The 26,360-nt window shown below is 36.9% G+C and overlaps 1 protein-coding gene and 1 pseudogene across 2 annotated transcripts in view; both read right to left on the reverse strand.

The window, feature by feature from the left end:
- P4HA1 (prolyl 4-hydroxylase subunit alpha 1) overlaps window positions 1-26,360 on the reverse strand; it is an 88,168-nt gene that overhangs the window by 9,192 nt on the left and 52,616 nt on the right. For both annotated transcript variants that reach the window (XM_053207721.1, XM_053207722.1), the window contains exons 10-11: window positions 12,649-12,752; window positions 875-924 (exon numbers count right to left, since the gene is read on the reverse strand). In XM_053207721.1, the coding sequence (XP_053063696.1) occupies window positions 875-924; window positions 12,649-12,752 (154 nt within the window). The remainder of the gene's footprint in view (window positions 1-874; window positions 925-12,648; window positions 12,753-26,360) is intronic.
- Window positions 15,925-25,530, reverse strand: LOC128312704 (enolase-phosphatase E1-like; annotated as a pseudogene).

A 26,360-nucleotide genomic window follows, 5' to 3' on the forward strand; every position in this document is an offset into this window, starting at 1 on the left:
GTTATTTTATATTCTCTGATTATTCAAGTACCTAACATCCTGGTGCTTCTAAATCTGTTGGTCACTTTAGTCTCACCAATGGTGTCTTATTACCAGTTTTTTTTTTTTAATGAGTTTGTATTTGGCTGACCTTAATCTTTAAAACTCTTGAGGTACTAGAATAAAGATGCCTGTCTTCAGGGAGGACATGAGTTTGTTTCTGCCAGGTACCAAGAAGCACTACCTAAATGAACAACTTTAATTTCTCCTCTTTCAGGGTAGTGAAATTCAAAATAAAAGGTTCATGTGAGAGCAGGCCTAGGCTTTCAAACTCCCAGAAGAGGCTCTCATACACATTCCATGCCCACCTGGATGATGAGAGGCAACTCTCCTTAAGGCTCCTGACTCCAAGCAGATTCTTTTCAAGGCTATTCTTTCTTTCTCTGAGGGTATAATCCTTTTGGAGATTCAGGTTTTATGCATCGGTCTCAAGTTCAGTAGCCTGCACAGTGGCAGGTCCTCTCACACAGCCATCAATCCTCAAAGCTCTAGATTCCTGGAGACAAATGCTTTCAGCTTCAGCTTTTTTGGCCCAGCCCCCCTTTAACTCTAATTTTAGTTTCTAGGTTTTCTTTGTTCATTTTGGGAATTGGGAATTTCCTTTACTTTCTTCCAGTCTCAGCAATGCATTTAAAAGTATCCTAAATTTTTTTTTAACATCTAGGGGTTTTGTTTTGTTACTGCTAAAAAGGTTTTATAGAATGTCTATTCCACCATGCTTCCACAAATTGCAAACAGGCTATGAATTTTTACTACTAAAAGAACAGACTTAACATGTCATGCCTAAGCTTCAGTTAGAACTCCTACATTCTCCTTTTTTTTTTTTTAAACTTACCCGTGCAAAATCAAAATGGGGTTCATATTGTCCTCCAACTCCATAATTTGCTACCTGAAGAAGAAGAAAGCATGCATTAAAAAAAATCAAGATTACTATTCAAAAAATCTGTAAGTCCTATTTTGGCCTCTTACATGATATGGTTAGGTACTTCTAGAGAAATTAGAAGCAAAGCAGTTGAAATCAATGACAGTTCCTAAGGAACCAAGGATAAAAAACTAAGGATACCTACTATATATTTAAGAACCTTAGTTAATATACCTTCTTTTAGCAAATTTTGAGGTACATGTTTTCCTCTAATATATAACTTAAACTAAAATTTGAATCAGAATTTTTAAATGTTTAGAATTAAAATATTATAGAATTAGAGTTTTGAGATTTCTATTATTAATTTTTACTAAACACTTTTCTTTGGAATTTAAATCAAGACTCATGTTTTCCAAAGCCCCAATATCTGGGAAACTCCCAATCAATTTTAATATCTTCCTACAATTTTAATCGGTAATGACAATGTCCCAGTGGGAAGCAGCAAAAGAGAGTAAAAAAGTGTCTGGTCTGAGTTTAAATTCTAGCTTTCTTAGTTACAATATATGTAATTCTGAATACAATCTCAGTTTTCTTATTTATAAATTAAGGAGAATGATGCCTTCCCTTAGCTCCCTCCTTGTATCCCAATATGACACAATAAAAGGAGAATGTAATTTGAAGAGCACTACCAATGAAATGAAAGAAAAACATAATTAAAAGAGTGTTGCCCACAGCAAAGTCCAAGTCCTATGTGAACTATTATTACTCTGGATATTTTACTGCTTATATTGTAGACACATTGGGTTGAATCAACCTATTAAGTAAAACTGTATCACATAGCCTGAAAGATCCTGTGAGGGTTAGGCAGATGAGAATAAACACAGATCAGGAAAGAAAAAGCTACATACAAGACCTTTTAGTAATATAATGAATACCAAGGAAATTGTAGGTTACCATGGAATAAATGGCAACTTAATTAAGCAATTTAAATATAGGCAATCCTGATTTTGCACAGTTCCAAAAGGCACACATCTAATGGTTTAGCTACTCATTAACACCAGAGTTCCAACAACATAGTTTAAATTTCAGTCACCAAAACATATTGACTACGAGTAATTGCATAAAGTACAAATGTTGCTGCTAGCACTTTAGTCCACAAATTACGATGTAAATAACAGCTGCACATCATGATGAATGACCAATCATATCACTTCTTTCAAAGTCTATCAGTGATTGGTCACTGCACATCTGTTAATTCATGCACAGACACCAAAGTGTGTAGTTGTGTTGCCTCCTTATCTCCCAGTGAAAACTCATGTGATATTTTACAAAAATGAATAGCTGGAAGAGGCAAATGGCTAACAAAGACAATGTACAGCAGAAAAAGGGAAAGTAATAATGCTTTAAGTAAAATTCAAATCAAACTTAAATGGTGAATGGTGATATAGAAAAAAAATGACAAGGGGAATGCTTCCACTTGTGCAGGTCAAGAAACTCTAGCTATGCAGTCAGAGGAACGTGGTGAAGGCAAACTTACCGACATAAGGAAAGTGATTGTGATGGAAAGGATAAAGATGTCTTGGAGGAAGGAAGAAATGATGTTGGAAAAAAAATCTTTCAACCCACTGCACTACCCAGGTGCCCCAAATTTCACAATAAGAAGGAATGTTTAAACTATCCTTGATAAGTGTTTACAAAGATATAAAGCACTTTAATTCTCAATATTCACAATAAAGATTACCCAGACAATTCAATAGGGAAGAGTAGTTTTTAAACACATGGTGCTGGCGGGGCGCCTGGGTGGCTCAGTCGGTTAAGCATCTGACTTCAGCTCAGATCATGATCTCGCTGTCCGTGAGTTCGACCCTCGCGTTGGGCTCTGTGCTGACAGCTCAGAGCCTGGAGCCTGTTTCAGATTCTGTGTCTCCCTCTCTCTCTGACCCTCCCCCATTCATGCTCTGTCTCTCTCTGTCTCAAAAATAAATAAACGTTTAAAAAATTTTTTTCAAAAATAAATGTTAAAAAAAAATTAAATACATGATGCTGGGACAATTGAATATCCACATGAAAAGAATGAAGTTGGACCTCTACCTCATATACAAAATTGACTCAAAATAGATCAAAGACCTGAACATAACAGATAAAACTATAAAACTGTTAGGAAAAAACACATGTATAAATCTTTGTGACCTTGCATTAGGCAATAGTTTCTTAGATATCTAAAGCACAAGCAACCAGGGACTTCTGAGGAAGATGGCAGAATATGAGGATCCTAGGCTCACCTTGTCCCACGGGCACACCTAGATAATATCAAAATCAGTGTAAATAACTCAGAAAATGACCCAAGGACTGGCAGAACAGACTCTCCACCGTTAAATGTAGAGAAGGGGACACATGGAAGAGGGTAGGAAGGGCTGAGATGTGGTAGGGAGCCAAAAAGACTGTGAGACTGCCTGTGGGAGGGAGGGAAGCAGTGGAGTGGAGAGGGGAGAGGAGCAGACCTCCATACCAGGCACCCCATGCATACGGGGCCTGTATGGGTGAGATGAATCCCTATAAACATCTGTCTTTGAAAACCAAAGGGGCATGGATTCTCATGTTCTTATAATCAGTGGGCTTACCACCTGGAACTTTAAAAATCAGCAAGCTCAGCTCTGGGAGAGTCTGAGGGCAGAAGGAAACTGAATCTCCGCCCTTAAAGAGACAGTGCACTGAAGAGCCCAGCTGACACACAGCATAGAAGAGGCAGTTTGAAAAATGCCACCTGAAAAAAAAAAAAAAGAATGCCACCTGGGGTGGGTGGCGCCTGGGTGGCTCAGTCAGTTACTTCGGCTCGGTTACTTCAGCTCAGGATCTGACAGTTTGTGGGTTCAAGCCCCGTGTCAGGCTCTGTGCTGACAGCTCAGAGCCTAGAGCCTACTTTGGATTCTGTGTCTCCCCCTCTCTCTGCCCATTCCCTGCTCATGCTCTTTCTCTCAAAAATAAATAAAAGTGTTTTAAAATTTTTTAAAAATGCCTGGGTATACAGGAAGGAGATTTTTTTTTTACTAATCTCAGTACATGAGCTGGAGGGGCAGGGATTTGAGGCGGACTTCTCTAAGAGCCATTTCCTTCCCCTGCCTGGATTCACAGACACGTATGGGAACCAGGGCAGCAGAACACTCTCCTGCTAACAGTGAGAGCTCCGCCAGACATTCTTCTGCAGACATACCCCCTCCATCCCAAGCAGCCTCAGGTCCCCTCTCACAGCACACCTGCATGGACCTTATTAACAGTGCCCTCTGAACCCTCCCCCTGCTCACCAAGCTATTATATGGACCCACCCTTCCATTCCAGTCTGGGCAGTTTTCTCATGGTCTTCAAGCTCTCTCCCACAGCAAACCAGTGTAGATCTTGCAGGCACCATGAATCTCAGCCTGCTTTTTCTTGCGGACCTGCCCTTCCAATAGACCCTTGGCCAGAGTCCATCCAAAGCAGTGCCACAAGCCTGGAAGTGTGCAAGTAGCCCTGATGGGGGCTTCTACCACTACAAAGTGACTCCTGCCCCAGGGAGAGATGAAGATATATACACGTACCAGTCCAACTATGGCCCAGCAGTGGGCTGGGGGCAGACATCGGTCTGACTACAGGCCCTACCCACCAACAAAAGCTTCTCAGGGCACAACAGAGGGAAAGCACCCTGCAGTTCAGTGCTACTCCATCTCTGGCAAATGTCTGGTCTGACTCAACTCAAGCCCAAGGTGGCCCTAGACTAGGCCACTAACAACACAGAGACCAAAACCTGCCCACAACAGGCAGAGAGTGCCATTGCAGACAACTGGACTAAAAGCAGTGTGGCTCATGCAACACACATAGAAAACATCCCTAAAGCACTGGGTTCTGGTGAACAGGGGACAGTGCACTGCAGGGTACTATAGGACCTCTTTTTCACAAAGCCACAGTTTTCCAGAGTGGGAGACATAGCTGACTTACCTAACACAAAGAAACAGAGTTAGACAAAATAAGGAGACAGAGGAGTGTGTCCCAAATGAAAGAACAGGACAAAATCACAAGAGACCTATGCAAAACAGAGATAAATAATATCCCTGATAAAGAATTGAAAGTAATAGTCATAGGAGCACCTGGGTGGTTCGGTCGGTTAAGTGTCTGACTTTGGCTCAGGTCATGATTTCACAGTTCATGGGTTCCAGCCCTGCATCAGGCTCTCCACTGACAATGACAGCCTGCTTGGAATTCTCTCTCCCTCTCTCTCTGCCCTTCCCCACTCGCATGCTCTTTCTCAAAATAAATAAAGAAAAAAGGAATAATATTTAAAAAATAAGTAAGTAAAGTAATAGTCATAAAGATACTCACTAGACTTGAGAACAAAGTGAAGGATCTTAGTGAGACCCTCAACAAAGAGATACAAAACATAAAAAAAAAAAAAGAACGAATCAGAGATGAATAACTCAATAAGTGAGGTTAAAAATATACTAGAGGGAAGTAAATAGTAGACTAGGGGAAGCAGAACAGATCAGCAACTTGGAGGACACAATAATGGAAAGCAACCAAGTTGAACAGGAAAAAGAAAAAAAAAAATGAAAACAGACTAAGGGAACTCAGTAACACCATCAAACGTAGTAACATTTGCATTATATGAATTCCAGAAGGAAAAGAGAGAGAGAAGGAAGCAGAATATTTATTTGAAAAAATAATAGCTGAAAATTTCCCAGTTCTCGGGAAGGAAACAGAAATCCAGATCCAGGAAGCACAGAGAGCCCCCAACAAAATCAACAAGGAGGTCCACACTAAGACACGTAGTACTTAAAATGGAAAGCAGTAATAAACAGAATTTTAAAAGCAGCAAGAGAAAACAGTTACATAAAAGGGAAATCTCTTAAGGCTATAAGCAGATTTTTCAGCAGAAACTTTGCAGGCAGGAGGGAATGGCAGGATGTATTCAAAGAGCTGGGAAAAACAAACAAACAAACAAACAAACAAACAACCTGCAGCCAAGAATATACTATCCAGCAAGGCTATCATTCAGAATGGAAGAAGAGAAAGTTTCCAGACAACAGAAGTTAAAGGAATTCATGATCACTAAAACAGCTCTATAAGAAATGTTAAAGGAGATTCTGTGGAAATGAAAGACCATAAGGAGAAGTATGAAGAGTAGGAAGCATAAAAGCAATAAAATTAAGCTTATCTATAAATATCAGTCAAGGGGCACCTGGGTGGCTCAGTCCGTTAAGTGTCCTACTTTGGCTCAGGTCATGATCTCATGGCTCATGGGTTTGAGCCCCGCATCAGGCTCTGTGCTGACAGCTCAGAGCCTGGAGCCTGCTTCTGATTCTGTGTCTCCTTCTCTCTTTCTGCCCCTCCCCCACTCACCCTCTGTCTCTCTCTCTCAAAAATAAACATTAGAAGAAAAAATTTTTAAAAAATTAGTCAAGAGTTTCACAAAAGGATGTACAGTATCACACCGTATACCTAAAATGTGGCAGGGGAGAGGAGTAAAAATTTAAAGCTTTTAGAATGTATTCAAACTTGGGGCACCCAGGTGGCTCAGTCCATTGAACGTCCAACTCTTGATTTCAGCTCAAGTCATGGTCTTGTGGTTCGTGGGTTCGAGCCCCACATCAGGCTCTGCACTGACAGCATGAAGCCTGCTTCAGATTCTCTCTCCCTCTTTCTTTGCCCCTCCTCCACTCGCCCCCCCTTTTAAAAATAAATAAAAATTTAAAAATTTTTTAAAAATTTGTTTTAAAAAGAATGGATTCAAACTTCATAAACTTAAGTGACCATCTACTTAATACAGACTGCTGTATGCATATGATGTTATATACAAACCCCATCGTAGCACAGATCAAAAACTGGTAATAGATATATGCAAAAAATAAAGAGAAAGGAATCCAAGTATATCACTGATGAAAGCCAGCTAACCGTGAGAGAAGAGAACAAGAAAGAAAGAACTACAATGGCAACCATAAAACAAGAAACAAAGTGAAATAAATACATACCTATCAATTATTTTGAATGTAAGTGGCCTTAACACTCCAATTAAAAAAAAACACAAAAAACAGAGGATGACAGAATGGCTAAAAAAATCAAGACACATCTATATGCTGCCTATAAGAGATTCATTTCACACCTAAGAGACATGCAGATTGAAAGTGAAGGGGTAGAAAAGCATTTATAGTGCAAATGGAAGTGAAAAAAAGCTTAAGTAGCAATAGTTATATTGGATAAAACAGATTTTAAAACAAAGACTGTAAGAAGAGACAAAGAAGGATACTATATGACCATAAAGGGGACAATCCAACAAGATATAGAAATTGTAAACATTTATGCACCCAACATAGAAGGACCCAAATACATAAAGCAGCTAACAAACATAATGGAAATAATTGCTAATAATACAATACTAGGAGACTTTGACACTCACTTATATCAATGGATAGATCATTTAAACAGAAAATCATAACAGTTGGTTTGGATGATACACTGGACCACACAGCTCTAACAGATCTATTCAGAACATTCCACCCTATAATAGTAGAATATACATTCAAGGGCACATGGAACATTCTCCAGAATAGATCACTTATTAGGCCACAAAACAAGTCTCAACAAATTAAAAAGTCATACCAAACATCTTTTTTGACCACAACACTATGAAACTAGAAACTAATTACAAGGAAAACTCGGGAAAGAACAAATACACACAGGTTAAATAACATGTTACTAAACAATGAATGGGTTAACCAAGAAATCAGTAAAAAAAAAAAAAAAAAAAAAAAAAGTGGAAACAAATGAAAACAAAAACTGAGATGCAGCAAAAGCTGTCCTAAGAGGGAAGTTTATATCAATAGAAACCTACTTCAAAAGCAAGAAAAATCTCAGATACACAACCTAACCTTACATCTAAAGGGGACTAGAAAAAGAAAAACAAACAAAACCCCAAACCAGCAGAAAGAAGAAAATAATAAAGATTAGAGCAGAAAGAAATGAAACAGAAATTACAAAAACAATGTAACAGATCAATGAAACCAGGAACTGATTCTTTGAAAAGTTCAACAAAATTGATAAACCTCTAGCCAGACTCATAAAAAAAGGAACTCAAATAAACAAAAACAGAAATGAAAGAGAAATAACAATCAACACCACAGAAATACAAAGAACTGCAAAAGAATATTATGAAAAATTACATGCCAACAAATTGGACAACCTAGAAGAAATGGATAAATTTCTAGAAACATATTAACCTCCTAAAACTGAATCAGGAAGAAACAGAAAATTTAAACAGACTGAATCAGTAATCAAAAAACTCACAACAGGGGGGCCTCGGTGGCTTGGTCAGTTAAGTGTCCACCTTTTGATTTCGGCTCAGGTTGTGATCTCATGGTTCATGAATTTGAGTCCTGCATTGAGCTTTGCACTGACAGCATGGAGCCTGCTTTGGATTCTCTCTCTCCCTCTCTCTCTGCCCCTCCCCAGCTTGCTCACTCACTCACTCTCTCTCTCTCTCTCTCTCTCTCTCTCAATAAATAAATAAATAAATATAGGGACGCCTGGGTGGCTTAGTCGGTTAGGCGTCTGACTTCAGCTCAGATCATGATATCACAGTCCGTGAGTTCTAGCCCCACATCTGAGCTGTCAGCTCAGAGCCTGCTTCAGATTCTGTGTCTCCCTCTCTCTGCCCCTCCCCTGCTCATGCTCTGTCTCAAAAATAAATAAAAACATTAAAAATAATAATAAATAAATACATAAATAAATATAAATAAACGTATTAAAAAAAACCCTCCCAACAAACAAAAGTCCAGGACCAGATAGCTTCACAAGTGAATTCTATCAAATATTTCAAGAAGAGTTAATAACTATTCTTCTCAAAGTATTCTAAAAGTAGAAGAGGGAGAAAAGCTTCTATGAGGCCAACATTACCCTGACACCAAAACCAGATAAAGACACTATACAAAAAGAAAACTACAGGCCAACATCTCTGATGAACATCCAGAAAATATTAGCAAGCCAAATTCAACAGTACATTAAAAAACTCACTGACCAGGATCAAGTGGGATTTATTCCTGGTATGCAAGGGTGATTGTTTTGCAAAACAATCACTGTGATACATCACATCAGCAAGAGAAAGCATAAAAACCACTTAATAATTTCAACAGATGCAGAAGAAACATTTCACAAAGTACAACATCCATTCATGATAAACCCTCAACAAAGTAGGTTTAGAGGGAACATACCTCAACATAATGAAGGCTATATATGATAATCCCACAACTATGATCACACTCAATGGTGAAAAACTGAAAGCTTTCTCCCTAACATCAGGAACAAGACAAAGATGGCCACTCTTACTACTTTTATTCAACATAGTACTGGGAGTCCTAGCCACAGCAATCAGACAAGAAAAAGAAATAGAAGGCATTCATATTGGTAAAGAAAAATGAAAACTTTCATTATTTACAGATGACATGATACTATACATAAAAAACCCTAAAGACTCCACCAAAAAACTACTTGACGTGATAAATGAATTCAGTAAGGTCACAGGATACAAAATCAATATACACAAATCCACTGCATTTCTATACACTCATAATGAAGTAGCAGAAAGAAATGAAGAAAACAGTCCCATTTACTATTTAACCAAAAATAATAAAATACCTAGGAATAAACCTAACTAAGGAAGTGAAAGACCTGTACACAGAAAACTATAGAACACTGATGAAAGAAACTGAAGAGGACTATAAAACACTGATGAAAAAAACTGAAATGGAAAAATATTCCATGCTCACGAATTGGAAGAACAAATATTGTTGAAATATCCATACTACCAAAGCAATCTACAGATTTAATGCAATCCCTACCAAAATGCCAGCAGCATTATTTTACAGAACTAGAATAATACTAAAATTTGTATGGAACCACAAAAGACCTCCAATAGCCAAAGCAATCTTGAAAAAGAACAAAACTGGAGGTATCACAATCTCAGCTATCAAGATGTACTACAAAGCTATAGTAATCAAAACAGTCTGGTATTGGTCAAAAAACATACACATAAATTAATAGAACAGAATAGAAAACCCAGAAATAAACCCACAATTATGTGATCAATTAATCTTCAACAAAGGAGGCAAGAATATGCAATAGGAAAGAAGACGGTCTCTCCAATAAATGGTGTTGGGAAAACTAGACAGCTACATGCAAAAGAATCAAACTGAACCACTTTCTTGCAACATTCACAGACATAAACTGGAAATGGATTAAAGACCTAATGTGAAACCATGAAAATCCTAGCAGAGAGCACAGGCAATAATTTCTCTGACATCAGCTGCAGCAAAATTTTTCTAAACATGTCACCTGTGCAAGGGAAACAAAAGCAAAAATAAACTGTTGGGACTACATCAAAATAAAAAGCTTCTGCACAGCAAAGGGAACAATCAACAAAACTAAACAATAAGCTAGTGAATGGGAGAAAATATTTGCAAATGTCATATCTGACAAAGGGTTGTTAATATCCAAAATATAAAAGAATTTATATAACTCAACACTCAAAACACAAATAATCCAATTAAAAAATGGGCATAAGACATGGGCAGACATTTCTCCAAAGAAGACATACAGATGGCCAACAGACACATGCAAAGATGCTCAACATCACTCATCATCAGGGAAATGTAAATCAAAACCACAATGAGATATCACTTCACACCTGTCAGAATGGCTAAAATTAACAACTCAGGCAACAACAGATGTTGGCGAGGATGGGGAAAAAGAGAATCTCTTTTGCACTGCTGGTGGGAATGCAAACTGGTGTAGCCACTCTGGAAAACAGTATGGAGGTTACTCAAAAAATTAAAAATACAACTCCCATATGACCCAGCAATTGCACTACTAGGTATTTACCCAAGAGATACAGGTATGCTGTTTCAAAGAGGCACATGCACCCCAATGTTTATAGCAGCACTATTAACAATAGCCAAAGCATGAAAAGAGCCCAAATGTCTGTCATCTGATGAATGGATAAAGAAGATGTGGTATATATATACAATGGAGTATTACTCGGCAATCAAAAAGAATGAAATCTTGCCATTTGCAACAATGTGGATGGAACTACAGTGTATAATGCTAAGCGAAATAAGTCAGTCAGACAAAGACAAGTATCATATGACTTCACTGATATGTGGGATTTAAGATACAAAACAGATGAACATAAGGGAAGGGAAGCAAAAATAATATAAAAACAGGGAGGAGGGACAAAACATAAGAGACTCTTAAATACAGAGAACAATCTGAGGGTTGCTAGAGTGGCTGTGGGGGGATGGGCTAAATGGGTAAGGGACATTAAGGAAGACACTTGTGGGGATGAGCACTTGGTGTTATACAAAGGGGATGAATCACTGGAATCTACTCCTGAAATCATTATTGCACTTTATGCTAACTAACTTGGATGTAATTTAAAAACAAACAAAAAAATGGACAAGAACAAATTATTTACAAGGATGTGAGGAAATTATAACTCTCATACATTGCAAATGGAATTGTAAAATGTATGGTCACTTTGGAAAACAGTTTGGCAATTCCTCAAATGTTAAACTAAAGTTACCACATGACTTAGTAATTCCATATGCAGAATATACCCAAGAGAAATTTAAATGTTGGTATAAAAACTTGTATACAAATGCTCATAGCAGCATTAGTCATTATAGCCAAAAAATACAAACAACCAAATATCCTTCAGCTGATAAATATATGAAGTGTGGTTATATCCGAACAATGGAATATTATTCAGGCATGAAAAAGAATAAAGTGCTGATACACTGAAAACATTATGTTAAGTCAAACAAGCCAGATACAAAAGGCCACATATTGTATTATCCAATTTATATAAAATATCTGGATATGAAATATCTAGGCAAATTCACACACAGAAAGTAGGTTAGTGGTTGCCAGGGGCATTAGGGAAAGGGAATGAGGAGTGAATACTAAAACTTTTTGAAGTGATGAAAATGTTCTTGCAATTAGATAGTGGTGATGGTTGCATAACCACGTGCATACAATAAAACTAGGGTAAATTTTATGGTATGTGAATTATATCTCAATAGAAAAGAGAAAAAATACATTAAAAAAAAAAAGAGGGGCGCCTGGGTGGCTCAGTCAGTTGAGTGTCTGACTTCAGCTCAGGTCCTGATCTCACCACTCGTGGGTTTGAGCCCCCATCAGGCTCTGTGCTGATAGCGCAGAGCCTGGAGTCTGCTTTGGATTCTGTGTCTCCCTCTCTCTGCCCCTCCCCTGCTCGTGCTCTCTCAGAAATAAATAAATGTTAAAAAAAAATTTTTAAAAAATAACTACCGCTGGTCACCTGACAGTCTTAGGAATGAAAAAAAACTTGTAGTGTGCTTAATAAATATTGTTACATATTGTTCATTCCCCTATAAAATTATACTTAACAATAAGAGTTTTTAATTTATTGTTAAGCTATACTTAATTTTATTGTTAAGTTATACTTAACAATAAGAGTTTTTAATTTAATTTTGTAAACAATTTTGGAAATCACAGATATTCATAATTTTTGCCATTGATTAAGACCACTTTGCATGATCTCAGCTTGCATAGTCACTTTTTTGGTCCCAAATTATCCTGCAATACCTGTAGAGTGCCTGCACAGTGTTAGGAAATCTCATCTAAAGCATCGTTTGAAAAAGTGTAAAGAAATAATGTGATAGCATATAGTTTAAGGGTAATGTGATTACCTACCTGTAACTCCTCTGCTGTGGAAACATCTAGTCCTGTTAGATCTTGTATTCTCATATTAATCCGAGACACCACAGGGTTTTCATAGCCAGAGAGCCAGGCACTAACAAGAAGAAAATATTAATTTTACTTATAATGTTTCAATAAGTAAAGACTAAGAGCCATCATTTTAAAAGCCATAATATATGGGATAATAAGCCTTTACCTATAGGCATTTAGTTGGCTTGTTTGATGTGATTTTTACTAAAGAATGTTGTAATTTTTTTTTTTAATGCTACATGTTAGGGGTGCCTGGGTGGCTCAGTCAGTGAAGCATCCGACTCTTGGTTTTGGCTCAGGTCATGGTCTCATGTTTGTGGGATCAAGCCCCATGTTGGGCTCTGCACTGACAGCACGGAGCCTGCTTGGGATTCTCTCTCTCCCACTCTTTCCCCTCCCCCCCCGCCTCAAAATAAATAAATAAACCTTTAAAAATGCTATATTTCACAGTTAAAGGTTGGAAAAGAAAAAACTAATCTCATTTATTATAGAGTTTTCTTTGAAAACAGTTGGATTAATGTAAGAAGGCTATACAGAGCTGCCTACATTCAGAATTTTTAAAAATTCTGAAAAAATACATACCAAACTGAAAACATTTTTTCTTCCCAGATAAGGTATAGGAACTGACTGAGGTGGAGGTCATAGGGTTTTTAGCCTGATATATATAATGTAAATATTTTATGAGAAAAAAATTCATTTTTTTTTAAAGTTTATTTTTGAGAGAGAGACACACAGAGTTAGCAGGGGTGAGGCAGAGAGAGAGAGAGAGAGAGAAAGAGAGAGAGAGAGAGAGAGAGAGAGGATCGCAAGCAGGCTCCACATTGTCAGTGCAGAGCCCTACATAGGGCTCAAACTCACGAACCAGGAGATCATGACCTGAGCTGAAATCAAGAGTCGGCCACTTAACTGATTGAGCCACCCAGGCGCCCCTCATTTTTTAAATTCATTATATTACTTCTTTATATTACTTGCATAAATAACAGTAAGTTTTGGGGTGCCTGGGTGGCTCAGTCAGTTAAGCCTCTGACTTCAGCTCAGGTCACAATCTCACAGTTCATGGTTCGAGCCCCGCATTGGGCTCTGTGCTGACAGCTCAGAGCCTGGAGCCTGCTCTGGATTCTGTGCCTCCCTCTCTTTCTGCCCCTCCCTTGCTCACACGGTCTCTCTGAAAAATAAACATTAAAAAAATTAAAAATAAATAATAAGTTTTTAAAGGTATCCAAACACACCCAGTAAGATGACTATAATAAAAACAGATAGATGGACAATAACAGGTGATGGTGAGAATGTAAAGAAATCAGAACCCTCATACATTGCTGGTAGGAATGTAAAATGGTACAACCACTTTAGAAAACAGTTTGGCAGTTCCTCAAATTGTTAAACATACAGTTACCACATGACCCAGCAATTCCACTCCCAGGTACATATCCAAGAGAAATTAAAACATATGTTCATACAAAAACTTGTACATAAAGATTCATAGCAGCATTATTAATAATGACCAAAATGGAAGTAATCCAAATATTCATCAACTGATGAGTGGATACATAAATGTGATCTATCCATATGCTCAATTATTGTGCCATGAAAAGGAATGAAGGACTGGTAACATGCCACAACATGGTTGAACCTTGAAAACAGTATGTTAAGCAAGATACACAAGGCCACATATTATGATTCCATTTATATGAAATATCCGAATGAGCAAATCAACAGATACAGAAAGTAGATTAGTGGTTTTCCAGGGGAGGGAGGATGTTCCCATTCAGAGTGCCTGCTAGTAAGTACAGGCTTTCTTTCTGAGGTGATGGAAATGTTTGGAAATTAGATAATGGTGATGGTTGCACAACTAAAAAGACTAAAAGCCACTGAATTATACACTTATTTAAAGGAGTGAATTTTATGGTATGGGAACTATAGCTAAATAAAAAAAGGTACTCCCAAATTAAACTATCTCCTTTATATATGCTTTTTCCTGGTCTATCAGCCTTTTTCCTTTACTTCTCTCATCAATCTCTCACTCCACATTTCATCAACATTGTTGCTAAATCCCTAAATTAAATTGGCAAAAATACTATCCTTAATGAAATTTTTTCTCTAAGCTTACACCTGTGTCACCAAACCCTACTGAATAAAGTCATGAAATAGGGCAAATATGTATTCCCTGAAAATTCATGAACACCAACTTCAAATGGGCCCTTACTCTTCCTCCTTTTTTCTACTCTGAATCCCAACCCACCCAATTTCCCCCTTCTCTCAGTACATATCTCCTACCTAAGAGAAAAAAGAAACCATACAATCTACATACATTTGCATCTATCTGTTCCTTTTAGTTCATCTAGTTCCTCCCTTCCAGTTCCAAAGAGATTTCTCTCCATTATAAGGTTAATTCCCTGTCTTAAATTCTATTATTTTCTGACATTTTAGAAAGCATAATTCATTGATTAGACCTTTTCTCTCTTAAATGATCAACTTTTTCTTCTCAATTCCTCCCACAGCTTTTAACTGGGCTTATGTCTTTTCCATAAAAAAATAGATAGATAAAGTTCCTTCCTTTAACTCTCTGTCTTGCTCCAGCTACCAATCTCTTTCTCCTCCCTCTTTAAGTCACCTTTTTTCCACAGACTTTTTTTTTTTAAGATTCTACTTCGAAGTAATCTCTACACCCAATATGGGGGCTCAAGCTCACAACCCTTAGACAAAGAGTTGCATGCTCTACCACTGAGCCAGCCAAGCACCCAACTCTTCATTTCTTAATCCATTCCAACCTTGCCTCAGTCCCTATCACTCCACCAAAACTGCTCTGGCTAATATCACCCATAACTACTGTGCTACTAAATCTAACAAAATGTTTCCGATTTTCATCGTATTTGCCCTTCTAGTAACAGCTGTATGTTCATCCTTGAAACTCCTCCTCACTCACTCATTCTTCAGGATTCCTTCAGTCTCTCTGGTTGCTCGGTCTTAGTCTCCCTTAGAACTTCTACTACTATATTCGGTCTCTCTTCAGGTACCCCAGCATCACTTCTTCAAGAACATGTTCCAGCAAGCCCCAAGGCTAGTGCACATGCTCTTCTCTCTGCCACAAATATTTTTCTCTTTCATTTTGTAAAGATAAGGCTTTGGATTATCAATTTAGTCATCTCTTCTTCAGAGAAGCTTTCCTTCACTCCTTCCTGTCAAACTGCTTATTTTTTATTTTAGTAAGAGGAATAGGACAAAAAAGGACAAAGAAGTTTTTTGTTTTGTTTTGTTTTTTTACTAATCACAACATTAAATTGACATGACATGCTATAAGAACTGAACCAGGATAAATAATACTGTTATAAAATTTACATTTCTCATACCCATTTCAAAAGAAAATATATAGAATTCTTCTTGATCTGACAGATTGATTTCAGTAAGTTCATTTTAAAAATAGTAAATAATAATAATATACTTTCTCAAACTGTGCTAAGATACTGTCAGAAAGGCAGCTATAAAATCTAGAATGATCACAATCGACAGGATTAGGACTGTTTTTTGAAACATTAAGAACCACATCTCTTTTTTAGCTATTACATTAATGTACCTTTTTCATTGATAATCATGAAATGAAATCCCACAATGGGATCCCACAATGATTAGCTGTGGATCACTGTGGATCCCACAATTATTAGCAAGTTTCTTCTTAAGTAACATACACTCTCGTGTTTAAGACTAAAGTGAGTTTTCTAATTTTGCCCTCTAGTGGAGCACAGGCAACTATCTTTGTCTTTTGTATATAGGTAAGCACATATTGAGAAATGTAGCTGTTGTAATCTTCTAAATTTTATTCTCTCACAATTAAACACGGGCAATTTTTTATTTTTAAAAATAAGACTTTGAGGGTCCCCTGGGTGGCTCAGTTGGCTGAGCGTCCAACTTTGGCTCAGGTCATGATCTAGTGGTTCATGAGTTTGAGCCCCATGCCTGGCTCTGTGCTGACGGTTCAGAGCCTGGAGCCTGCTTCAGATTCTGTGTCTCCCTCTCTCTGCCCCTCTCTCGCTCACACTGTCTCTCTCTTTCTCTCTCTCTCAAAACTACATAAACATTAAAAAAAATTTTTTTAAATATATGACTTTAAAACACTTTCAGATTTTAAAATAGCAAAGCTTCTAAAACATTGCTCAAAACTGGCTCTCCATTTTGGTATATGACCTGATACATGACACATTTGATCTGTTAGTTTTTTCTATTGACTATACTTTATCCTCAGTAGTGGTTAGTGTTATAGTTTCAAGCAATTTTTACATATAATAGATTTTAAAATGTTTCATTTCACTGAATGGAGAGTTTTATCACTCATGTATCTGTAGAAGGTAATTTGAGCACATACATATTTGCACATGCGTATATATGTATTTTTAAAGTAAGCTACTTTTACCATTAAAATAAAATGAGACTACAGGGACAAACTATGAGAAACAGTTTGTCTTCCTTAGAAATCTTTTCCTAGATTGAAGAAGACAATTTGCTGAATGATTTGATGAGGCTATAGGCTTTTCATCATTTCTTAACCCCACTTAGCCATGTCTCACCCCCACAGCTACATGCAAGTCTACTTCCTCAGCAGCACTAGCCTCCACAGTAACATGTCAAAAACAGGTTGTTGTTGACTGAGCATTCAATGCTACTTGCAGTCTTTCAATAACTCTCACTCTCCACTTTCTGCCCAACCTTGGCATCAAAGTAACTATCAACAGGCTCAAGAATATCTTCCTCTGTAAAATGTACTAGTCATAATTTCTATGTCTCTATGCTCTCTGAAGAATATACACCTTCATTCCAGCTTCTCTCTATTTCCTAACTGCTGGAACTACATCTTCAAAGAATGCTGCTTTCATTCTCCCAGCTGTTAAATGCTGCCTTCTACATGAAGACGTGCACTTGTCAGTACCATCGTCTTTGCATGCAGAGACATCTGCCAGCACACATTATCTACCACAGCCTGGGTCATCTACTGCAGATCATCCACCCCATTCCCAGATGTTGCAGAGGTCAAAAACACCTCATCCTGATAGGAATCCTCTTCAGCCTGTTACCTCAAAAGACTGAGGTCCCCTGGCACTCTTCTTCTTTCCAAGAATGAATAAGTATTTTTGTCTGCAGGTAACTTAACATTTTCTTTGATGTAAGGAAATAAAATGCTCTTCACAAAAGCAATCAAGGTTGTGGTACTTTTGATATATAACAGCACCACACTGATTTTGGTGGGCACCTGCCAGATGCTACTATGGGAATCACCCTTGGTTGAGAGGGTGGAGGGTGGTGGCAGCTGTACCCCCCAAAATCATTAATCTCGGAGCTAGCAACTGCCTGCAGCTAAAGTACATCAGGGGGAGGCCACTTCCATGCACCTGGAAGTGGAGAAGGCAGCTGCCCCTAATGTTTTTATAGTACCATATATTCTTATTTTGTATAATTTATCACAGTAATTATATATTAATTTGTTGTTTAAGATGTCTTCTTTCAACTACTAGTCCTAAATACATATAAAGTCTGCCTGGTTTTGCTCCCTACTATATCTGCAGAACCTATTACAGTGTCTGGCACATAGCAGATCTCAATCTATTTCTGCTGAATGAATAAATGAATCCTGGAGATTTCTTAGAACTAATCCAAGACTGGCACCTGGGTGGCTCAGTCGGTTGAGTGTCCAACTTCAGCTCAGGTCATGATCTCACAGTCCATGAGTTCAAGCCCTGCATCAGGCTCTGTGCTAACAGCTCAGAGCCTGGAGCCTGCTTCAGATTCTGTGTCTTCCTCTCTCTCTGCCCCTCCCCTGCTCATGCTCTGTCTCTCTCTGTCTCAAAAATAAATAAAAACATTAAAAAAAAAGAACTAATCCAAGATTTATTCAATGTTACCATAATTATTTGTCTCGTGATCTCTTACAAATTTATAGGGACTGGCTGAGAATTCCTCAGCAGAGCAGGAAAAGGAAGGATCCAAGAATTTTATTATTATAAAGGGTATAGCTGATACATATATTAAGAACTTATTTCTCCCAATTCTGATTGAGTTGCTAGGAGAACCAGGAACTAATCTGGTATGTTGGTGTAGCTATCGTTCTGGCTGGCAACAATTTGACAGATATTTGAACTTTATAAGCAACAAACTACTGACTTGATTTTTATAGCTAACTGCAACACAAGATTGGTAAATATTCTCTTAAAATTTTAAACTAGATGCATTCTGATAATTGTTCCTGTCCCATCCTATCACCCACAGAGAACCTGTCTCCTACTTCTATTACCTTCAACTTCCGTCCCTGCAACCACAAGCATCTATTCTTACCTTTTCTCTTATATTCTGGTAGAAGTATGGTCCTTCAGCCTTACAAAGGCTGGATCTTTTATCTATGTTTTTGAACCTACCCTTCCTAACTCCACAAGCCTCATTCTATCAATCACTGCCTCTTTATCTTTAATCTTTTCTTTGACAATGCTTACTCTTCAGCCTGAAGTCTCCTGCTACCAAGAACGCCTTCACTCTTGCTATTCTAGCAAATTACCATTCCAAACTTTCACTTTACACTTTTAAAATTATAAAAGCAAGAAATGGTTGTTATATTCAACAAATAGTCCAAGGACACTGGATAACCACATGTGAAAGAAAGAAATTGGACTCCCTACTTCCCTACGGTGTGTGTGTGTGTGTGTGTGTGTGTGTGTGTGTGTGTATGACTCCTCAAAAGGGATTAAAGACCTAAATGTAGAAGTAAAATTATAAAACTCTTAGAAAAAAAAATACAAGTGTAAATCTTTGTGACCTTGTATTAGACACTGGTTTAGCTATGACATCAGAAGAACAAGTAATAACAGGGGAGCCTGGGTGGCTCAATCAGTTAAGCATCCAACTCTTGATTTCAGCTCAGGTCATGATCTCACAGTCGTGGGATCAAGCCCCACACGCTCTGTGCTGAATGTGGGGCCTCCCTGGGATTTTCTCTCTCCCTCTCTCTCTCCCCTCTCTCTCAAAAAAGAACTATAAGCAACAAGAAAACAATAGGTAAACTGGATAGCATCAAAATAAAAAAAATTTTGTGCTTCATTGGACACCATCAATAAGGTTAAAAGACAACTCACAGAATGGAAGAAAATTTCTGCAAATCAAAAGTCTGATAAGGACTTGAGTCGATAATCTATAAAGAACTATTACCACTAAATAAAAGACAAATAATTCAATACCAAGATGTGCAATGGATCTGAATGGACAGTCTCCAAAGAAAATGTACAAATGGCCAATAAGCAGCCAATAAAGAGATACTCAACATCATCAGCCACTGGGAAATCCAAATCAAAACCACAATGAGATAGCACATCACACCCACTAGGAGGGCCATAACCATCAAAAAGATAATAACAAGCGTTGGTGAGGATGTGAAGAAACCGGAATGCCGCATACATTGCTGGTTGGATTGTAAAATGGTGCTGCCACTTTGGAAAAGTTTGGCAGTTCCTCAAATGGTTAAATATAGAGATACCATATGACCTAGCAATTTTACTCCTAAGTCTATACCCAAGAGAAATTTAAACTTACATTCACATAAAAACTTGTACATGAATTTTCAGAGCAGCAATATCCATATTAGCCAAAAAGTAGAAACAATGCCACTATCAATGGATGAATAAAATAGATAAAATGTGGTATATCCATACAATGGGATATTGCTCAGCCATGAAAAGGAATGAAATGCAGATACATACATCAACATGAATGAACCTTACAAACATGGTAAGTGAAAGAAGCCAGATACAAAAGGCCCCATATTATATGATTTTATTCCAGAACAGGCAAATCCATAAAAACAGAAAGTAGATTAGTGGTCACCTACGACTGGGCTTAGAGGGGGGTGAATTGATGATTGAGTAGTTACTGCTAAGGAGTACAGAATTTCTCTTTCAGGTAATGAAAATGTTCTAAAATTGATTATGGCGATGGAGGCACAACTCTCTGAATATACTAAAAGCCACTTGAATTGTACACTTTCAATGGATGAACTGTATGGTATGTATATATCTCAATAAAGCTACTTAAAAAAAGAAATACTTGGGGCGCCTGGGTGGCTCAGTCAGTTGAATGTCTGACTTTGGTTCAGGACATGATCTCACGGCTTGTGAGTTCGAGCCCTGCGTCGGGCTCTATGCTGATAGCTCAGAACCTGGAGCCTGCCTTCAGATTCTGTCTCCATCTCTCTCTCTCTGCCCCTCTCCTGTTCATGCACTGTCTGTCTCTCTCAAATATAAACAAACATAAAAAAAAAGAAATACTTATAAAAATTTCAAACAATACAAAAGTATATGAAGTTCCTTTCCTAGTCCCATTCCTCACAGGTAAACACTACTAATAAATAGCTATATATCCTCAACATTTCCCCCTGTATATAAACAAATGTACAGAGAGAATTTTTTAAAAACTAGGAATCTACCAACCCTCCCATCTCCCGTATCAATATACACATATATTTCCCCCTGCCACCGAAAATACTTCTGACATCTTTCCAAGTCAGTACATATAGCACAACCTCAGTTTAAAAAAAAAAAAAAAAATATATATATATATATATATATAAAGGTGGTTTAAAAAATACATAAGATTTACCATTTTACCCATTTTTAAGTGTGTAATTCAGTGGTGTTAAATACATTCACAAAGTTGTGCAACCATCATCACTATTTCCAGAACTTTCTCATCATCCCAACTGAAACTCTGTACCCATTAAACAATAATTTGCCATTTCCCTCTCCTCCCAGGCCCTGGTAACCTCTAATCCACTTTCTGTCTGTATGAATTTTTCTATTCTAGGTACTTACCGTAAGTAAAATCACATAATATTTGTCTTTTTGTGTGTTATTTCACTTACTTGTTTTCATTTATTCATTCTCAAGATTCATCCATGTTGTTGCATGTATTGGAATTTCATTCTTTTTGAATAATATTCTATCATATGAATATATAACATTTATCTATTCATCCATGAATGAACACCTGGGTTACTTACAACTTTTGGCTATTGTGAATAATGCTGTTATGAACACGGGTATACAAGTAAATGTTTGAGTCCCTCCTTTCAATTCTTTTGGGTATATACCTAGCAGTGGAATTTCTGGTTCATATAGTAATCCTATGTTTAACTTTTTGAGGAAATACCAGACTCTTCCATAGTAACTATATCATTTTACATTCCCATTCCACAGTGCTTTTAACTACTGCCTTTCTTTTTAAAATAAACCATCTTTACTTCCAAAATGACCATGAAGGTCTGTCAATAAAGCACTGGTTAAATAAGATTATTTCTACTTTTTCTCTATTACAAACAATACTATAATGAAAATTTTTGTATATCTTTGCATACTTGTGCGAATATCTCCGTAGGTTAAACTCCTACATGTGGAACTGCTAGACGACTTTCACATTTTGATAAATGATGTCATATTGTTCTCCAAAAAAGTGATTTATACTCCTAACGTATGCTATGAGTGCCCATTTCAGAAAATCCTTGCCAGAACCAATCTTTTTAATTTTTGCTAATCCTAGAAGGAAAGTAGTTTAATTGTTTAGATTTTTAAAAAAATTTAAATTGCACTTGTTATACTATAAATGATATGAACAGAAGGTCTGAGGCTTAGCAGTTAAAGTCATTAATGACTGATTACAGGTTAAAAAAAAATAAACTGTTGGGGCACTTGGGTGGCTTGGTTGGTTATGTGTCCAACCTTTGCTTTCAGCTCAGGTCATGATCTCACAGTTCTTGAGTTTGAGCCCAGCGTCAGGCTCTGTGCTGGCAGTGTGCAGCCTGCTTGGGATTCTCGCTCTCTCCCTCTCTCTCTGTCCCTCCTGCATGCTCTCTCAGATAAACATAAAAAAAATAAACTGTTATCTTAATTGTGGTTCTCTTATAGTCACTAGAGTGGAAAATAAATTCTACTTATGCGTGTTATTTCACTTAATTTGACTTTCATATGAAAACCTCTCCAAAACATAATAGGATTTTCTTTAGCTGGAGAACTCTATACATTTAAAACATCTTCTTCATCTGGACCCCAACTGCTAATCTGTCTTCAGCAACATTATTATAGACCTATCATCTACTCTAAGAAATTAGCCCTGAATCTAGATTGTTGTAACACCACCAAAAAATTCAGTGAAGACGATGATACTATATTATATATTAACTGTCTATTCCTTAGAATCTGGAAGTCATTCCTGGACTAAATGAAATCAAAAGAAATCAAGGCTCTCTCTTCTAAGTACTCAGTGTTTTTCAACAGAGTTAGAACATAAAGTTACAGTATTTGCTGTAACAGGATAAATCATTTGAAGAACATTTCTTTATTGTTTGTACAACTGTAATTGAAATTGTTGGGAGGCTCAGTCTGTTAAGTGTCCAACTCCAGCTCAGGTCATGATCTCCCCGTTCATGGGTTCAAGCCTCACATTGAGCTCTCAGATCCACTGTCTCCCTCTCTCTCTGCCCTTCCCCTGCTTACATGCTCTCTCTCTCTCTCTCTCTCTCAAAAATAAACAAACATTAAAAAAAGAAGAAAAGAAAATTTCAACTAAGTTATATAGTGTTTTTTCCATACAACACAATTTAGTGCCATGAGAAAACCCTATCTCTTTCTCCAGATAATTGTATATGTGTTTCTTTTTTCTGTTACTAATTAGATAACACAAACTATATTCCTTTTGGTCTTAATCACAGGAACCCAAGGGCTAAGTTGTATATTCAGAGTAATGTTTCAACATTTTTTCCTTTCTAATGAATTTTTTTTATTAAGAAGTGTTTGTTATTCTTCTAATATATGCTATTTTACAATGTCACTGGAATGCTCTATTTGATTAAGGAACAACATTCTCATACTGCATTACTATATTTCTAATACATTAATAAGGACCTCATGTTCAGTAAATAGAAAAATTCATTTTGGAGGTTTTGGAGAATGTTACAAAGTTCCAAAGGAAAATGTGAGTGGTATAATTTGAATAGTATCATTACCTTCTTCTAACTCAACACATGTGAAAATTTACATTTTACAAATAGCTAATATAAAACCACTATGTGATTTTTTGCAAAAACAAGAATTATTAAAAGTTTTGCTCTTGGGGCACCTGGGTGGCTTTGTCAGTTAAGCAGCTGACTTTGGCTCAGGTCATGATCCCCCAGGTCGTGAGTTCCACCCCTGGTTCAGATCCTCTATCCCCCTCTTGTTGGCCCCTCCCCCATTGGCTGTCTCTCAAAAATAAACACTAAAAAAAAACAAAAAACTTGTCTTTAATTTTTTTTTAATTTTTTTTTTCAATGTTTATTTATTTTTGGGACAGAGAGAGACAGAGCATGAACGGGGGAGGGGCAGAGAGAGAGGGAAACACAGAATTGGAAACAGGCTCCAGGCTCTGAGCCATCAGCCCAGAGCCTGACGCGGGGCTCGAACTCACGGACCACGAGATCGTGACCTGGCTGAAGTCGGACGCTTAACCGACTACGCCACCCAGGCGCCCCAATACTTGTCTTAAAAAAAAAAAAAGTTTTGCTCTCTGTAAGCGCTTGATGGTTAACAAAGAAATGCTGATCACCTAGACTGGAAATTTATCCCAGCCCTTTGGTTTTTAGTGGGACAATTATGAAATAACACTATAGATCTGTCCCTTTCAGTTATTTTAATCTGAGCGGAGAACCACTGTTCAACCCAAAAGAGAGTAATGTCATTGTTAAAAGGGATTCCAATTTTAAAAATATCTGAAATTATTCAAATATATTTGTATTTGCTTCTATAGTATATTAATATGCTTTTATATTGTATTTATTCCTTATTTACATTAAATCTCAAGCATAAGAAAATGTCATTATTGTAGGAAATCTGTACTTGAGAGTAAGAAAATGAAAACTACTTCCAAAAATAACCCACCAGAATCAAAGAAGCTTTTTCTACTCCACTAAGTGGATTGTTTATTTGCAAATCTCTTTATATTATTTTAACTGGACTTAATGAACTCACATAACTAAACTGCCTTTTCAGTAACTCAATGTTTACCGTTTCAAAACTAAAATTCCATTTCTCTGATTCAGCCAAAATTATTAGCATTTCCATTAATAAGCTGTAGTAAATTTTTAGTTTGGGATTTTTTTTTTTTTAAATATCAGAAAGGATAATATAGGAAAGGACAGAGATGCCTTACCAAAAGTTCAGAAAGTCAATAAAATAAATAAACAGTAATGGATTTCCACAGATACTTTACCCAAATAAAATTCTATTTGCTAGGATGCTGGAACAGATTTTCCTTCCTCAGAAGATGATGTAATCACTGAGAAATTTCTCAAAATACAGATATTTGAGATTCCTTTCTGACCCATTCAAAATACAGATGTTCCCACAGCAAAAGGAACCACATTAACTGACATCAGTACACATAAATACTTCTACTTTGCATTTGAGATGCCTTTTTCAGAGGTATAATGTATGAAGGAAACATAAAACATTTATTTCACTTGTAGGCATCTTCAAAATTCAGATTTTTACATTGATGGGTAGAAAACGTCTCAGCATAGCTAATGAATTCCTAAAATAACAAAAACTTTTTATTTGTTAAATATGAAATGTATAGGATATTTTATGGAGCCAATTCTTTAACAGTTACGGCCTCTCTCAACATATATATTTTATTTTTAAAAGATTTGCTGAACAATTTTCCTTGGGTAAATATAAATATCACTATGCTGTGGAATTCTACTGTTACTAGGTAATTTTGAAAACAAACACACTCTCTGCACACTTTGCTGCGATTAGGTGAATTTATTCTGGTATTAGTCTTCTAAAACTTCTTTTTTAAAAAAAATTTTTTTTTCAACGTTTATTTATTTTTGGGACAGAGAGAGACAGAGCATGAACGGGGGAGGGGCAGAGAGAGAGGGAGACACAGAATTGGAAACAGGCTCCAGGCTCTGAACCATCAGCCCAGAGCCTGACGCGGGGCTCGAACTCCCGGACCGCGAGATCGTGACCTGGCTGAAGTCGGACGCTTAACCGACTGCGCCACCCAGGCGCCCCAGTCTTCTAAAACTTCTAATGCTGCGGGCTAAATGACTTCTATTGCCTTATATAATATAAAGTATGGTTGTGTCTTTCTAAAAAAAATCCAATAAAATTCTTCTCATAGCTATAAAATTAGAATACTAAAAAAATAAGCTCAAAATGTTTAGAAATATTTAGTTCTTAAGGAAAAAAAAGTTTCCAAGAATAATCTATTTTGCCTTATTGGTAAGGGTCCAATGACTCTGTGGGCTGGCTATTTCTTCAAAAGGTCCATTGTATATATAAAAAATTTCCAAAAAGGACTTCCAAAGAACTAAGTTCACGAAAATTTTATTTTATGTGCTTCCTAAAAGCATCCAAATCTGGAGAAGTTAGATACAAGCCTTATGACAGTAAAAATGCCTAAAACCATATAATAAAAATAATCTTTGATAAAATATTATTTTTAATGGGTTAATTTTTTTCTTTTACCCCCACAAATAAAGGGTTTATTTTTCAACACATGCATAATATTCTGTAATAGAATGGAAAAATAGCTGAAGTTTAACTTGAAATTTAGAGTTAATTACAATGCACAGAAGCATTATAAATCATGTATCAAAACATTATCCAAA

This window comes from Acinonyx jubatus, chromosome D2 (genome assembly GCF_027475565.1).
Source record: "Acinonyx jubatus isolate Ajub_Pintada_27869175 chromosome D2, VMU_Ajub_asm_v1.0, whole genome shotgun sequence".
Taxonomy (NCBI): domain Eukaryota; kingdom Metazoa; phylum Chordata; class Mammalia; order Carnivora; family Felidae; genus Acinonyx; species Acinonyx jubatus.